This window comes from Canis aureus, chromosome 26 (genome assembly GCF_053574225.1).
Source record: "Canis aureus isolate CA01 chromosome 26, VMU_Caureus_v.1.0, whole genome shotgun sequence".
Taxonomy (NCBI): Eukaryota; Metazoa; Chordata; class Mammalia; order Carnivora; family Canidae; genus Canis; species Canis aureus.
Window position 1 is genome coordinate 26,602,459 of NC_135636.1, and position 17,247 is coordinate 26,619,705.

Sequence of the window (17,247 nt, forward strand, 5' to 3'; positions counted from 1 at the left end):
TCTCTTCAAGATCTTGGTACCATCACTTTATTATCACTCAATGAACTTTGCTTTGCTGTCTACTGCCCCCCCCCCGAAAAAAAAATCACTGTTATACTAAGAAAAAAAGAACCAAATGACAAAATGAAGACTTTATTTTTCTAAAAGATGTATTTATTTAAGAGAGAGAGAGAGAAAGAGAGAGAGAGAGCATTTGAGCAGGGGGAGGGGCAGAGGGAGAGAAGCAGAGTCCTTGCTGAGCACAGAGCCCAAGCAGGGCTTGATCTCATGACCCTGAGATCATGACCTGAGCTGAAATCAAGAGTCAGATGCTTAACTGACTGAGCCACCCAGGCACCCCCTCATATGAAGATTTTTAGAAGAAATATAATATCTCAGCTCTTAAAAATTTTCTAGAGGGATCCCTGGGTGGCGCAGGCGCAGCCTGCCTTTGGCCCAGGGCGCGATCCTGGAGACCCGGGATCGAATCCCACATCGGGCTCCCGGTGCATGGAGCCTGCTTCTCCCTCTGCCTGTGTCTCTGCCTCTCTCTCTCTCTCTCTCTCTGTGACTATCATAAATAAATACAAAGTAAAAAAAAAAAAAATTCTCTAGATGGTCTCAGTAGCAGAGGGGAGGAGACAAACGACTTAGTGAACCTAAAGCTAGATCAGTAGAAATGATCCAGTCTAATGAACAGAGAGGAAAACATTTTTTAAAGATTTTATTTATTTATTTATTTATCTATTTATATATATATTTTTTAATTTTTATTTATTTATGATAGTCACACACACACAGAGAGAGAGAGAGAGAGAGAGAGAGGCAGAGACACAGGCAGAGGGAGAAGCAGGCTCCATGCACTGGGAGCCCGACGTGGGATTCGATCCTGGGTCTCCAGGATCGCGCCCTGGGCCAAAGGCAGGCGCTAAACCGCTGCGCCACCCAGGGATCCCTCTATTTATATTTTGAAAGGGGTGGGCAGAGGAAGAGAGAGAAAGAATCTTCAAGCAGGATCCACACCCAGTGTAGAGTTCAGTGTGAGGCTTGATCTCATGATCCTGACATCATGACCTGGGACAAAATCAAGAGTTGGACACTCAACCAACTGAGCCACCCAGGTGCCCCTAAAGATTTTAAGTAATCTCTACATCTAACATAGGGCTTGAATCCACAACCCTGAGACCAAGAGGCCCATGCTCCACCAAATGAGCCAGCCCAGTGCTCTGAGAAAAAAAATGTAAGATTTTATTCATTCATTCATGAGAGACACACAGAGAGAGAGGCAGAGACACAGGCAGAGGGAGAAGCAGGCTCTATGCAGGGAGCCCGACGTGGGACTCGATCCCGGGACTCCAAGATCATGCCCTGGGCCAAAGGCAGGCGCTAAACCACTGAGCCACCCAGAGATCCCCCCCAGATTTTGTTTTTTAAAGTAATCTCTGCTTCTCAATGTAGGACTCAAACTCATAACGCTGAGATCAAGAGTCACAGGCTCCACCAAAGAAGCTAGCCAGGCACCTCCAGAAAAAAAAAATTTAAATGAGGACTTAAATTTTCTCAAATTTGAAAAAAAAAAACAAATGTACAGATTGAAAAGCTCAGTGCAGGGATCTCTGGGTTGCGCAGCGGTTTGGCGCATGCCTTTGGCCCAGGGCGCGATCCTGGAGACCCGGGATCGAATCCCATGTTGGGCTCCCGGTGCATGGAGCCTGCTTCTCCCTCTGCCTGTGTCTCTGCCTCTCTCTCTCTCTCTCTCTCTCTGTGACTATCATAAATAAATAAAAATTTAAAAAAATTTTAAAAAAAGGAAAAGCTCAGTGCATTCCAAATAGGATAAACTCAAAGATAACCATATCCAGATATCCCATAACCAAACTGCTGAAAACCAACAGAAAGGAAAAAAGAAAAAAAACTCTTTGAAAACAGCCAGAAAAAAAAAAAAAAAAAAAGAGAGAGAGAGAGAGAACACTTTATGGGTGGCTGGTTGGCTCAGTGAGAAGAGCATGTGACTCTCGATCTCAGGTTTTTGTTTTTGTTTTTAAGATTTTATTTATTTATTTATGAGAGAGAGAATGAGAGAGAGAGAGAAAGGCAGAGACACAGGCAGAGGGAGAAGCAGGCTCCATGCCGGGAGCCCGATGTGGGACTCAGGCCTGGGACTCCAGGATCATGCCCTGAGCCCGAAGACATGCTCAACTGCTGAGCCACCCAGGTGTCCCAGGATCTCAGGGTTTTAAGTTCAAGCCCCATGATAGGTGTAGAGATTACTTAAAAGTAAAATCCTTAGAGAGATAGAGAAACACTTTACAAATAGGTTACCAATCATTCAAATTACTCTAGATTTCTCATCAGAAACCATGGAGGCCATGGGGCCCCTGGGTAGCACAGTTGGGCAAGCTTTGGATTTCAGCTCAGATCTTGTGTCAGATCATGATCTCAGGATTGTGAGACTGAGCCCTGCTTCAGGTTCCATGCTCAGCTCCGAGTCTGCTTGTCTCTCTCCTTGCTCCTTCCCCCTCACTTGTGCTAGTGCAGTCTCTCTCTCAAATCTTTAAAAAAATCTCAAAAAAAGAGGGATCCCTGGGTGGCGCAGCGGTTTAGCGCCTGCCTTTGGCCCAGGGCGCGATCCTGGAGACCCGGGATCGAATCCCACGTCGGGCTCCCAGTGCATGGAGCCTGCTTCTCCCTCTGCCTATGTCTCTGCCTCTCTCTCTCTCTCTCTCTGTGTGAATATCATAAATAAATAAATAAAATTAAAAAAAAATTTTTTTTAAATAAAAAAAATCTCAAAAAAAGAAAGAAAGAAGGAAGGAAGGAAGGAAGGAAGGAAGGAAGGAAAGAAGGAAGGAAGGAAAGAAAAGCCATGGAGGCCAGAAGACAGTGGAACAGCATCTTTAAAGCAGTAAAAGGAAAAGAATGGTCAACCCACAATTCTACATCTGGTAAAAATATTCTTTGGGAATAAGAACAAATAAAGACCTGTCAATGAAGGAAACCAAGAGAATTTATCATCAGTGGGTTTGCTCTAAAAGAATGCTAAAGGAAGTTCTTCAGGCCAGAAGGATATGATTTCAGAGGGAAACTTGGAACTTCAGGAATAAAAAAAGGAGCAAAGAGGTAAAGAGAAGAGTAGATATAATAGATCCTATTTCTCCTGTCAAATTCTTTCTTTTTAAATTATTATTTTTTTTTTAAGTAGGCTTCACACCCAGTGGAGCCCAATGTGGGCTTGAACTCAAGACCCTGAGATCAAGACCTGGGCTGAGATCAAGTTGGACACTTAACCCACTGAGCCACCCATCGAATTTGCCCCTCCTGCCAAATTCTTTAAAATATCTATGTCTTGCAAGCACAAATCATCATGTTATGGGGTGTTTCAGTGAATGTGGAGAACATACATATGACAGCTAAAACATGAAGGGAGAAGGTAAAGACACCCACATGGTTGTAAAGCTTCTATGTTTTACTTGAAGTGGTTAATTATTAGCATTAAATAGATTGTCAAAAGTTAAGTAGATAGGAACACCTGGCTGACTTAGTGGGACTTTTGATTTCAGGGTTGTGAGTTTGAGCTCCACAGTGGGTGTAGAGCTTAAGGGACACCTGGGTGGCTCAGCAGTTGAGCGTCTGCCTTTGGCCCAGGGCTTGATCCTGGAGTCCTGGGATCGAGTCCCACATCGAGCTCCCTGCATGGATCCTGCTTCTCTCTCTGCCTGTGTTTCTGCCTCTCTCTCTATATATGTCTCTCATGAATGAATAAATAAAATCTTTTAAAAAATAAATAAAATAAAATAAATAAAATCTTAAAAAAAAAAAAAGAATAGGGGCACCTGGGTGGCTCAGTCAGTTGAGCATCTGCTTTCAGCTCAGGTCATGATCCTAGGGTCCTGGTGCATCCCTGCTCAGTGATAAGTCTGCTTCTCCCTCTCCCTCTTGCTCTCTCTCTTGCTCTCTCTCAAGCAAATAAATAAAGTTTAAAAAAAAAATAACCTAGCAGACCTAAATTTGCACTTCAGTAATTATGTAAACATACTAATTATTACATAAATGCACCAATTAAAAGACAGCACTTCTTGGATTAAAGTAAAAAAAAAAAGACAAGATCCAACTATATTCTGTCTACATAAAACCCACTTTATTTTTTTTTAATTATTTATTTATTTATTCATAAGAGAGAGAGAGAGAGAGAGAGAGAGAGAGACACAGGCAGAGGGAGAAGCAGGCTCCAGGCAGGGAGGGAGCCTGACATGGGACTCGATCCTGGGTCTCCAGGATCAGGCCTTGGGCTGAAGGCGGTGCTAAACCGTTGAGCCACCCAGGCTGCCCAAAACCCACTTTAAATATAAGTATATGGGTAGATTAAAAGAAGGATGGAAAAAATATACCACAGACCACAAATTAAAAAAAAAAAGTTGGAGTGGCTATATTAATAACAGACAAAGCATAATTCAAAACAAGAAAAATCACCAGGGATAAATAAGATTATGATTAAAGGATTAATTCACCAAGAAGACATGACAATCCTGAGTGTGTCTGTGCTCATCAATAAAGCTCCTGGGACGCCTGGGTGGCTCAGCCTGTTGAGCACTGAATGTCTGCCTTTGGCTCTGGGTGTGATCCCAGAGTCCCAGGATCCAGTCTCACGTCAGACTCCTCTCAGGGAGCCTGCTTCTCCCTCTGCCTGTGTCTCTACCTCTCTGTGTGTGTCTCTCATGAATAAATAAATAAAATCTTAAAAAAAAATCTCCTAAATATATAAGGCAAAACTGATAGATTTGAAATAAACAAAGTCACAGTTATACTTGTGGATACCAACAGTTTGAGTTCAGTAATTGATAAAACAGATTTAGCAAAAATACAAAAGATCTGAACAACATTTTCAGTGAACTTGACTTAATTGACATTTATAGAGAATTCTACCGAATAGTAGCACAGAACACATTCAAGTAGCCATGGAACATTCACCAAGATAGACCATATTCTGGGCTTTTAATTTATTCATTATTTATTTATTTATTTATTTATTTATTTATTTATTTATTTTATATTTATTTATTTATTAAAAAATTTTTAGATTTTATTTATTTATTCATGAGAGACAGAGAGAGAGAGGCGGAGACATAGGCAGAGGGAGAAGCAGGTTCCTTGCAGGGAGCCGGATGTGGGACTCGATCCCGAAATCCCGGGATCACGCCAGGAGCCTAAGGCAGATACTCAGCTGCTAAGCCACCCAGGCGTCCCAATAACCTCTTTCTTGCCTAAATTCTGAAACAGCCGCATCAAATGAGGGGTCAGGTATGTGGAAATCAAAATACCATTTGTTAACTGCTGTGGTTACTATCATAGAGAACAAACCTGAGGGGTGCCTGACTGGCTTGGTCGGAAGAGTATGCAACTCTTGATCTCAGGGTTGTGAGATCCTCCCCCACCTTGGGTATAGAGATTACTTGAAGAAACAAGTATTTTTATAAAACAACAACAACAGCAAAACCCACCTGAAAACTCAGTCTGTAAAGCAGCTGTCTGATGATGATGGATCCTGTAGGCAGGAATTGAGAAATGTCACAGCAGAGATGACATGTCTGGGCATCACGTGTTTGGGGCCTCAGCTGGGAAGACTTGGTGGCTGGGGGAGCCTGTGAGGGCTGGGGACTGGCCTCATCTGGAGATGTATATGACTAGAAGCTGAGGCTGGCTGTGGGTTGGCACCTAAGCTGGTCTGCCAGCCAGAACACCTACGGATGACCTCTCCATGTTCTCACTACATGGGCTTATGTGGCTTCTTCACAGCATGGCTGGGCTTGAAAATAGTGTCCTAAGGGCACCAGGGTGGCTCAGCGGTTTAGTGCCTGCCTTTGACCCAGGGAGTGATCCTGGAGTCCCGGGATTGAGTCCCACATCGGGCTCCCGGTGCATGGAGCCTGCTTCTCCCTCTGCCTGTATCTCTGCCTCTCTCTCTCTCTCTGTGTGTCTCTCATGAATAAATAAACAAAATCTTTAAAAAAAAATCAGGCTAAGGAGCTTATTGGGAGGTCAGTGGGTGCTAATGAAGGTTCAAGGAGGCCATAAGGCTGTCCCCACAAATGCTTGGGCCACATCAGGGGGCTATATGGCCCTGCCCATGAGCCCATTGTGTCCCAGAGAAGACAAGGGCTCGCCCAGGCGTTGGGGTTTGGCCAGGTCCCTCCACCTCCTCTTTTTTTTTTTTTTTTTCTTCTTTAAGATTTTATTTATTTATTTATGAGAGAGGCAGAGACATAGGCAGAGGGAGAAGTAGGCTCCCTTCCAGCAGCCGGATGTGGGACTCATTCCAGGACGCCCTGAGCAGAAGGCAGAGCTCAATCACTGAGCCACCCAGGCGTCCCCCTCCCCCTGCTCTGTGCACCCTGTTTGGCCTGTAGTGCAGAAGGCTCTGGAAGACCCTGAGCAGTAGGTGCAAATGGTTCTAGGTTAGTGTGGAGTCCCAGAGCAGATCTGAAGGGATCTGTGCCTACCCCAGGGCTGGTTTGACCCCCTCAGCCTCCAGGATCCCACCGCCTGAGCCCTTTGTCGAGTTGGACTATTCCCTGGTGGTGCTGCTGCTGCTCTGCTGAGGTGACGCCCGCCCTGCCCAGAGCCCCATCCACAGCTTGGCTGAGTCACCGGTGGGGGCGCCTCTGGGAGAATCCCTGCTCAGACCTGGCATTCACCTTCACAGCCCAGGAGCAGAGCTTCGGCCTGACATTGTAAACAGGTGGAAACCGAGGCCAAGGCGGGGGCGCGGGGAGGCGGGGAAGAGGGATTGAAACCAGCAGGGGATGGAGCAGGGACCAGAAGCCTAGACGTAGGCCGCCGGGGGCCCAGCCTCACCGCCCCTGGAACTAGCCAAGGGGGGGCCGTTGGCCGGTCCTTTGTACGTAGCTGCCCAGGTAAGGGGTGGTGATGAGGCCCGCCCCGCGGTTTCCTCGCAGCACGTTCCGACCTTCTCCCGCCGGTGGTGGGGGCCGCTCCGCTGCCTCCCGGCGGCCAGAGCTGACCCCGCGACGGGCCCGCCGCTGCAGCCTCCGCCGCTGACCGCCACGCGGGCCCCGGACGGGACGACGAACGGGACGACGAACGGGACGACGAACGGGGCGCGGCCGGGGATGGCGGCGCGCTGGGCCGCCCGGGGGAGCCCCGCAGGAGCGCGGCCCGAGCACCGACGAGGCGCTGGGCGGGGAGGCCCCGCGGCTCGGGGGAGGGGGGCGGAGCCGCGGGAGGTCGGCGGAGCCGCGGGGGACGAGCAGGGGGCGGGGCCAGCGGACGCGGCCTCCGGGGCGGGGCCGAGGGCCCTGAGAGGCGCGCGGAGGGGTCGGCCCCCAGCGTAGCTCGGCGGCGCCGCACAAGCCCCCTGGCGCCCACAGCTGCGAGCTTCGCGCCTCGTGAGCAAGGTGGGGGCAGTCGCCGTTGCTGCGTGGCGGCCGCAGCCGGGCCCCACCTCAGCACCGCCTCCTCCTGCGGGGCTTCGGCCGCGGGGCGGAAGCGCTGCCGAGAGGCCGGACCCACCTGAAGGACGATGCTCCGCCTGCCGGGCCAACGGCCCCTTCCCGTGCCAGCGAAATCCAGACCAGACATCGTTCCCAGGGCCGAGGTCCCCGCCATTAGAGGCATCTCCGCGGCTGCCCTGCGTGCGCGCTGCTTATGGCCCGGCCGCCTGCCCGCAGCTGCGGGAGCGCTTTCAGGACGGGCCCTGGAGCACGGATCTCGGGGTGGCTTCCTCCGAGCCGGCGCTGCGCCTGGGCCCCTCGTGCTGGCGCAACCCGCCTCCCTGCGGGCCTTGCACTGAGCCCGCCTTGTGCAGGAGACCTGGATAGGCCTCGCCTCCCGACCCTGACCAAGCCCACTCCGTTCACCTGGCCCGCCCGTCTAGTCCCGACCGCTCTGTGCCTCCGTTTCCCCGCCGGTCCCTGGCCCAGTTCTTACACTGCAGACCTGCCCTTACGGATAAGTCTCGCCCACCCTCGCTTTCCTCCCCCTCTCCTGTTCCAGACCGCCCCCCCCCCCCCCGCCCCTTTCAACAGGCTCCCGGGGCTTGTGAGGGGTGGGGCAGGGGTCCCCGAGACGTTTTGTCCAACACCTTTTCCTACGTTTGCCTTCGGGTCCTGCGTGAGGCCTAGGTCTTCCCGGGTATTCCCTTTGGGCTGAGGGCCAGGAGGTGGGTCCAATTCGAAGCTGCATAGGCTGGGGGAAGTGGGAGTCGGGGGTCCTACCAGCAGGATGCTGAGACCTAGGTTCAGATCTTTGTCTTGACAGACTCTCAGGGGCTCCCTGGATCTGATAAAATGAGTGAGAGCTGCCCCTTTCTGTCGCCTCCCACTGAAGGGTCAGAGCAGTGGGGCCAGGGGGAAAGGGACAGATTCCTCTCACCTCCCACCCATCCTTGATGTTTATGCAACCTTGACCTGTATTCCCGTGTAGGCTCCATCACAGCAACTAGCCTGTAATGCGCCATTGGGAGCCCTCCCTTCTAGTGCCCTCCAAGGTTCTCAGGGAAGACTCCTGCTCCTCAGCTGGGGCCTCCTGAGTGACTTGCCTTACAGGGGAGTCTGACTATTCCCAAGTTTGGGACTATTGCCCTGCAGGTGGTTGTACTGCCCTATATCAATCTTGAGCCTCCCGAGGCCTGCCTCCATCTCCTCACCTTTGGCCCTGGGGCCAACTTCTCTTACAGATGTTCCTTATCATAGCATCACCCAGCATCTGGAGCCTAAAGTTCCCACAGAGGCAGCGGGGAAGGGCAGAACAGAAGGTCACATTCCCCAAATGCCTTTCCTTGCAAAGCCCTGTGAGGGATGGGGAAACTGAGGCCCATAAATGGCACAGCTTGGCCACTGGCATGGCAGCAGCAGAGCCTACACATCAGCCACTCATTTCAGTGCAGCTAATGCCCACCTGCCTCTGGAAAGGTCTGACAAGATTTAAGGCATGCTCTCCCCAGGTTGCCTGAAAGGTGGTCTTCCCTTGTCCTTTGTCCATAGGGCTACTCTTCAGGACACCCTACTCAGCATCCAAGAGGTAAGGTGGTCCTCTTGAGGGGGAGGGGGCTGTCTTTCAAATCTGGGATTTCCTTGGTCATGTGGAAAGAGGGGAGGAGCAGCTCCATGGCGAGTCCTGGGAGCTGAGGGTTTCACGTTATGGAGATTCAAGAGACTCCCACACTGCCTTCTCACAGCCTTGTGTCTGTTGCTGCTGAAGTTCAGAATGGAGATGTGCATCATACCCACCCTAGGGTCTCTCTAGCACCTACCCTGAGTCCCTGCCCTTCTAGGCTCATTTACCCTCTAGGGATTAAGCCCCTCCATCCAGACACTGGCTAGAGTGGGTCCCTTGGCCTCACTGGTATAGGATCCCTGAAGGATGGGTGGGCACTGGACACATCTCATAGGCCCAGAGCTGGCATACATAGAAAGCTCTGGACCCAGGCCACAGAAGAGACCCACAGCCTTCACTCATCAGTCTACCATTAGTATTCTAACAATCCCATGCCACATTTCCTAAACTGATGCTCTGTTCCATTTTTTTAAAAGATTTTATTTATTCATGAGAGATACACAGAGAGAAGCAGAGACACAGGCAGAGGGAGATGCAGGCTCCATGCAGGGAGCCTGATGTGGGACTTGACCGGGGACTCCGGGATCACGTCCTGAGCCAAAGGTAGATGCTCAACCACTGAGCCACCCAGGTGTCCCCATGCTGTGTTCCATTTAGCCATATCACTCTCATACTTACTTCTGGTGGCCTCTCATATTTAAAATAAAATGAGGAAAAAAAAATAATAAAATGAGGATGCCTGGGTGGCTGCCTGCAGGGAGCCTGCTTCTGCCTATGTCTCTGCCTCTCTCTCTCGAATAAATAAATAAAATCTTAAAAAATAAAATCTAAGATCCATACTATGGCCTATGAGGCCTTGCTTGGTGGTCTAGTCCCTCTCCAACTCTTTTCTTTGCCTGTCACCTTCAGGCCAAGATGGCCTCTCTCTGTTCTTTGAAAGCACCTGTTTTTTTTTCTGCCTCTGGGCCTTTGCACAGTCCTATATCTCTGTCTGGAACTAGATTGTGAGCACTAAAAGGTCAGGGACTGGTTTGAGTTTTGTTTGGCTCTATATCCCCAAGCACTTAACACAGTAAACAACGGACACTCAATAAATGCCAGCTGTAATAGGTCTTAATAATAAATAATTCTTGAGTAAATGTGCCTGATGCTTTTCTCTTGGCTTATTTAATCTTTACAACAGCCATGTAGGTAAGTACTATCATTAGCTCCCTTTTCTAGAAAATAAAACAGGAACTCAGAAGTTAGGCCGTTTATTGAAGGCCACACAGCTAAAATTTGAACACCAGAGGGAGGCTTTTTTCACCTCCCCTGGGTACATGGGGCATGGGAACAAGGTGGTACACCACAAACCAGCTCCCAGATTCTAAATGCTTGTGGGCTTCCTGCAGCAGGAGGCAGTGACTCTGGGCTGGACAGTTGGCCACAGGTGGGGCTGCAAAGTCTCTAAGAGAAGCATTCCAAGTGCAAAGAACAGCAATGAACAAAGGTGTGGTGGCAGGGTGATCCAGCCCCTGGGACTAGGAGACTCAGAGGCTGGGCAGGCCCAGGACACACCGCCAGCTAGGTCCTAGGCGCTGTCTGCTGGGGGCCTCCAGAGGCAGGACCCCCGTGGGCGGAGAAACCAAGGCAGAGAGTCACTTTGCAGTGGCCCTCCCCAGGCTGGGGGCCGGGCGCCCCCAGGGACGCGGGCTGGGCGCTCCCACGCCCGGCGAGGCAGGACGTTCCCACGCAGGGGTTGGCCTTGGGAAAGGCTGCGGGGCGGGCCCGGGGGCGGGCGCCGCGTTCGCTCCTCTTCGGCCCCTTCTCCGTCCCTGGTTACTGGCTCTGCAGACCTAAGTGGCCCTGGGCGCTGCGGCGGAGGTGAGTGACGGAGGGGAGAGCCCGGCTGCCCCAGGCCGGCGGCTGAGGGATGCGGCTTGGCCTGGGACTTTTGGTCACTGGTCAGGGCAGGGGTGGTTCCTGCCTTGGCGGAGGCTCAGGGGGCTTCTGGAAGCTCAGAGTCGAGGACTTCTGGGAGCACTATCCTCTGTCCGCATGTGGGGGACAGCTCTTTCCCTCTCCCTGTATGCGGGGCTCTCCAACCTACTTATGACTGAAGGGGAGCCCTTCCTTCCCAGATGTGGGGGCTCCCCTCTCAGCACATATGGTACAGCCCCTCCTTCTCTCTAATTATTGGGTACCCCTTGCTCTCCCCAGTTGTGAGGGGCTCTTTTTCTTTCCAGAAGCGGGATACTCCCTTCCTCTCCCCAGATGTGTGCTCCTCTTCCTCCCTCTGACCCAGTTTGGTCCCTGTCCCCCTCTAAAGCCCCTCCCCATCCCCCAATCCCCTTGGGATGCCAAACCCTGAGACTTCCCTGGGGAGCAGGGGGTTGGGCTCAGCCTGTCCCCTTCCCCCACCAGCTTCAGCAGAGCAGGCTCTGTGAGCACGTAGGCAGCTAATTAGGGGGGAAGGGGTGGGGGCCAGGCCGTCTGTGCAGAGACCTTGGCAGATGGCCCTGTGAGGAAAAGAGGTAGCCTGGGACCTGCTCCCTCCCTACCTAGACTCCCACCCAGTTTCCTGTGGGAAGGGGAGCAACAGTTGAGGGAGGTTTCCCAACTTGGCCTGGCTGAACCAGGGCTGGAACCAGAACCCAGGACCCCAGCCCCAAACAGCTGAGACCTTGCCTGAGGAGTTAGGCCTCCTCCCACTTCTAGGATGTTAATTGAGGTCCCAGGATGGGGACACCAAATGTCTAGGACCCCCATCCACCTCCATCGGGATAGTGGACGAAAGTAGAAGGGTCGGGGCATGAGGGTGACCTTGAAATCCTGGGACCCCGCACCTATAGCACCTGAAAAATGGTTTCTCTGTCTGGGCTCTGAGGGTAGGGGCAGAGGGCCATGTGTGGGGCAGGACAAACACACACACACACACACACACACACACACACACACACACATGCAGATGTCCTTCAGAGCAACCTGGAGCTTGGTGCTGAAGAAAGTTGGACCTGGAATGCGGGGGATGCACAGCCCTGGAAGTGCTGGTAAGACCTGCATGCCCCGCCCCTGTCCAACTCTGAGATTAGGAGTGGGTTCCTGCCTGCAGGCCTCCCTGGTCCTGCCCCTGACCATTTCCCACAATCTTACTCCTTGGTCTTGGGCCATATACCTCCATGACATGGAGCTTGAATTTGACAGCACCTCCTTTCATTCCAAGCTTCCTTAAGGTCTGACCCCCAAACCTCAGGCCCCTAAGGCCTTTGTGTCCTGAGGTGGAAGGTGCAGGCAGATTCTTGCACCTCCTTTCCAGACCTCAGTCAGAAGAAAGAGACCTAAAGCAGGACAGACTTCAGCCAGATAGCAAAAGGACCTCTGGACCCTTGGGAGAATAGCAAATAACATTTAATGAGCCCTTACTATGTACCCCAAGCTGTCATCAACACTCACATAGATTAACACACTCAGGCTTTACGACAGCCATGGAGATGGATGCTGTGCTGTTATCTCCATTTTTCAGATGAACAAACTGAGGCCCAGAGACCTAGATATTAAAAGAACCAGGGATCCCTGGGTGGCGCAGCGGTTTGGCGCCTGCCTTTGGCCCAGGGCGCGATCCCGGAGACCCGGGATCGAATCCCACATCGGGTTCCCGGTGCATGGAGCCTGCTTCTCCCTCTGCCTGTGTCTCTGCCTCTCTCTCTCTCTGTGACTATCATAAATAAATAAAAATTAAAAAAAAATAAAAATAAAAGAACCAAAGCAGTTCCATGCTGTCCTGGCAAGGTAGTACCAATGCCATCTGTGTGGGCATCTCTGGTATCAATAAACAGAAGGTTTATCAAGACCCTCCTAGTGTCCAGCCTTGCTCTGGAAGCCTTGGACACCCACACAGAGCCCTGAAGGGCTTGGCCATCAGGGAAAGTTCCAGGAAAGGAAGCCAGTAGTAAAACTGACCTCTAGTGGTATAATTTACAGAGCATCTACTGCGAGGCACTGTGCTAATCCTTACAAGGATAGAATCTTGAATCTTCCCACAAGAGCATGAGGTAGGTTCTCTTACTATCCTCACTTTCCAGAGGAGGACACTGAAGCACAATGAGGTCGAGGGGCTTGCTGGAGCTGGGGTGAGTGGAACCCGGCTGACTCCAAAGGCTTGCCCTTGACCTGTGGTCAAAGGCATGCAGATATAGCACCCTACAGTTTGCAGAGCAGTTGCCCATCATCTTGTTCACCTGTTACCTTTGCCTGACAAGTCCTCTTCACCTCGAATCTTCCCAGAGAATATGAGATTTGAAGCCACAGGGGCTGAATGACAGCCCTGGCCATGCTCCTTATTGCTCTGCGAGTTTTAGCAAGTCACTTAGCTGTTCAGTTTCTGCATCTGTAAAATGGTGAGATAACAGTCAACTTATCCGAAGGCCTTAGAATGGCTCCTGGCACACAGTAAGTGCTCAATAAATGCAGCCCCCTTTTTTAAATATTATGGTTAGAACTAGGATGTCCCAGGGGCAGCCTGAACTCAGCTCTTCTGTTGTGCCCACAGCCAACAGTGAGGGGAAGATGCCACCCTACACCAACTACCATGCTCAGCGCTCCTACCCCATGCCTGATGAGCCCTTCTGCACAGAGCTCAACGCTGAGCAGCGGGCCCTGAAGGAGAAGGAAAAGGGCAGCTGGACCCAGCTGAGCCATGCTGAGAAGGTGGCCTGTAGGTGTCAGGGTGGGGCTGGCTGGGGAGAGTGGGCTGGTGGTGACTTTGAAAAGAAGGGCCCCCACCTAGGGCACCTGGGCAGCTCAGTCAGTTAAGCCTCTGACTCTTGATTTCAGCTCAGGTCATGATCTCAGGGTCATGAGATCAAGCCCTGCATTTTCTTGAGATTCTCTTTCCCTCTCCCTCATCTTCCCCCTCTGCTCCTCCCCTACCTCTTTCTTAAATAAATAAGTAAATAAATAAAGCCTTAAAAAAAAAAAAAAAGAAGAAGAAGAAGAAGAAGGGCCCCTGCCCAAGACAGCCAGAAATCCCAAAACATCTAAATGCATACCTGAGGGATGAAAGTCATCATTTGCTCATTTATTCTTTTATTCAGTCAACTATTTGTGCACAGCCAGGTGCTAGGTGATGCTGGGGACACAGGAGTGAATCACCTTGATGGTTCTTGCCCTCAGGGTGCTCCCAGCCAATGGGGGAACTGACATAAACCCAGAAAACTGTAATACAGGCTTTGTGGCCAGGGTGAGGTGTGTCCAAGGGATTGTGAGGACACTAAAGAGAGAGAGATGGAATCCTGGTAGGTCTCCCAGAGGAGGGCATGTGCTGGCTGGCCTTGAATGGTGAGGAGGAGGGTGTTGCCAGGTAGTGGCAACAGCATGGGGAGGGATATGGAAGCAGGAAAGCATGGAGCATCGTGGACATCACTGAGTGGTGCAGGGAGATGGAGCAGAGAGGCAGTTAAGGTGGATGGGAGGGCAGGGACCTGACCCTGGGAAACAGGAAGGATGTGTCCTGCCCAACAGAAATGCCCGTAAATAATTCCAAGTTTTGGACCCTGCTCCTGGCCAAGATTTGCATACAGTAGATGCTCAGTAAGAATTTGCTGAATGGGCAGCATCTGCTGCAGGAGGAGGAGGGCCCAGGGTCCTTGGAATGGATATACCCAAGGCCCTTACTTCCCCACAACCTCATCTGCCTCCAGTGTATCGCCTCCAGTTCCATGAGACCTTCGCAGAGATGAACCGTCGCTCCAACGAGTGGAAGACAGTGATGGGCTGCGTTTTCTTCTTTTTTGGATTCACAGCTCTGCTGATTTGGTGGCAGCGGGTCTATGGTGAGTGGCAACACCTCACCTTGCTGCAGTCCTGGGCCATGCCCTTGTGGTCAGAGCTCTTATAAGCAAGCTCTTATAAGGCAACTATGCTGGCACTTATCTGAAGAGTTTTGAAAAGCCCCCCAAAGAGTGTAGGGTGAAGGGCAGAGCATGGCTGCCTGGGTTGGGACGTAGAAGCTTTACCTCTCTGGGCCTCAATTCCTTCATCTATAAAATGAAAATACTAGTGTCCGCACCACAGTGTTCTTGTAAGGAGTTAGTGAGAGAGAGAGCTGTGAGCCAGGGCTTGGCACATAATCATGAATGGTGCTCTTGCTGATTACTGTTATTAATCATTACTTTTTCTGTAATAAAAGTCCCCAACATATAAGAGCTTAAGCAAGACACAGGTTTTGTTCCTCTCACAGACCAGGGAGAGTATGGAGACTCTGCAGTGTCAGGCTCCTTTGGTGGTGCCATTCTTCACATGCAGCTTCCTTTCTTGCCATATAAGATGGCTGATCCAACTCCAGCCATTAAAGCCTACATTCCAGCCAAGAACAGGGAAAGGGAGGATGCACTCCTCTTTAAGATCCAAAAGTTGCATACATCCCTTCTGCTTACCTCTTCTTGGCTAGAAATGATCACATGACCATGTCTAGCGGCAAGGGAAGTTGGGAAATATAGTTTTTAGCTAGATGGTCACATCCCCTGCTAACTGCTTATGACTACAGAAGAGTGATTTCTCAGTGCGGTCCCTGGACCAACGCCATCATTTGGGAACATTTAGAAATGCAAATTCTCAGCCCCCAGTCCAGATCTACCAGGTCAGACACTCTTAGGGTGGAGCCTAGCAATCTGTTTTTTTTTTTTTTTTTTTAAGATTTTTAAAAAGATTTATTTATTCATGAGAGACACAGGCAGAGAGAGAGGGAGAGAGAGGCAGAGACACAGGCAGAGGGAAAAGCAGGCTCCATGCAGGGAGCCTGACGTGGGACTCCATGCCAGGTCCCCAGGATCAGGCCCTGGGCTGAAGGCGGCGCTAAACCGCTGAGCCACCCGGGCTGCCGCAATCTGTGTTTTAATGAGCTCTCCAAGTCATTCTGATGCCCACTCAGCTTTAAGAAGCTCTGCTCTGGGAGAAGGGGAGAGGATGCTAGGAAACAGCTGGCAGGCTGTGCCCCAGCTCTTCACCTCTACTGGCCTCACCTTTCTTCTTCTGTAAGAGTGTCATGGGAATTCCTTTCTTGCATGAGGATGAAATGAGGGAGCCTTTGGGAAAAATTCTAGTTTACCCCAGTGTTTGGTGCTGGCAGGTGCCATAAGGATCTTTTCCTTCTTTCCTATCCACCGAGATAGAAAGTACCAGTGAGGAGGTCCGACAGGCTGAGTCAGCCTCAGGGACCAATGGACCAGGGAGCAAGGTATGAGCAGTGTGGGGAGCTCCACTGCCATGCCTTCCCTGACTCGCACATCAAGGCACCTAAAATGCCTCTTGAGGGCTTTCAGCCTTTTAGTTAAGTACAGCCCTCCCTAGATTTTTAAGGAGGCCTCCCTTCCTCACCTCCTACTTCCAACCCTCTAAGGAAGCAAAAAAAACAAACTACCCATCCTGGGCCCTTCCCAGTCAGTGGGAGCAAACTTAGTAATTATAGTAGTTACCATATATTAGGTACTTAATATCTGTCCCACATGGTACCAGTTGCTTTACACATATTAACTCACTCAATCCCTACAGCCCTAGTAGATAGGAATTGTTTTTGATGGGGAAGGAAACAGGCTCAGAGAGATGAAGTGACTTGTTCAAGGTCACACAGCAAGGGAGGGTGGAGATAGGATTTGGATCCAGGCCAACTTTGAATCAGTGCTCCTATTCCATTGGACTTTAATAGTAAGGAAGTGGGCTCAGAAAGGGGAAGGACCTTAGCCCAATTTCCACAGTGAGTCTAAGGCAGAGCCAGGACCATAATACAGAGATCTCTGGAGTGAAGCTTTAGCAGGAAGTCTGGTGTGGGAACAGATAGGGTGGATAGGGTGGAGCATCTTGGTGCAGGATTTCCTAACCCTGTGCCTGGAGACCCTGGCTCAGGGGGACAGGGTGGAAGACTTTCAGGGTCCTGAGCCATCCTTATCCCCACCCCTTGCCTTCCCTGCAGTGTTCCCAAAGAAGCCCATCACCCTGACGGATGAATGGAAGGCCCAGCAGCTCCAGCGCATCCTAGATATGAAGGGTAACCCTGTGCAAGGCCTGGCCTCTCGGTGGGACTATGAGAAGAAGGAGTGGAAGAAGTGACTGGGCATCCAGGTTGCCCTCCCTGCAGCTCCACCCTGGCCTAGAGCGTGTGGGGGGAATTTTTCTCTTCTTAACCCCAATAAAGCTGGCCTGAGCTCTTCTGTCTTCAGTTTC

The 17,247-nt window shown here is 51.0% G+C and overlaps 1 protein-coding gene across 2 annotated transcripts; it reads left to right on the forward strand.

Moving 5' to 3' along the window:
• Positions 1–10,765: 10,765 nt before the first annotated feature.
• Positions 10,766–17,238, forward strand: COX4I2 (cytochrome c oxidase subunit 4I2). Of its 2 annotated transcripts, none has more exons than XM_077872646.1 (5): positions 10,766–10,914; positions 11,999–12,080; positions 13,580–13,744; positions 14,730–14,861; positions 16,997–17,238. In XM_077872646.1, exons 2-5 carry the CDS (start codon positions 11,999–12,001, stop codon positions 17,131–17,133), a joined length of 516 nt encoding a protein of 171 aa, XP_077728772.1. In that variant the 5' UTR covers positions 10,766–10,914; the 3' UTR covers positions 17,134–17,238. The 2 variants fall into 2 exon arrangements, with proteins under 2 accessions (XP_077728772.1, XP_077728773.1); XM_077872647.1 differs by having other exon boundaries at positions 10,834–10,914; positions 12,010–12,080.
• Positions 17,239–17,247: the final 9 nt, after the last annotated feature.

Coding starts and splice junctions, on each gene's coding strand:
- COX4I2 (XM_077872646.1), top strand. CDS start 11,999: ATGTCCTTCAGAGCAACCTGGAGCTTGGTGCTGAAGAAAGTTGGACCT. Junction 13,745..14,729: donor CCATGCTGAGAAGGTGGCCT/GTAGGTGTCAGG, acceptor ATCTGCCTCCAG/TGTATCGCCTCCAGTTCCAT. Junction 14,862..16,996: donor TTGGTGGCAGCGGGTCTATG/GTGAGTGGCAAC, acceptor CCTTCCCTGCAG/TGTTCCCAAAGAAGCCCATC.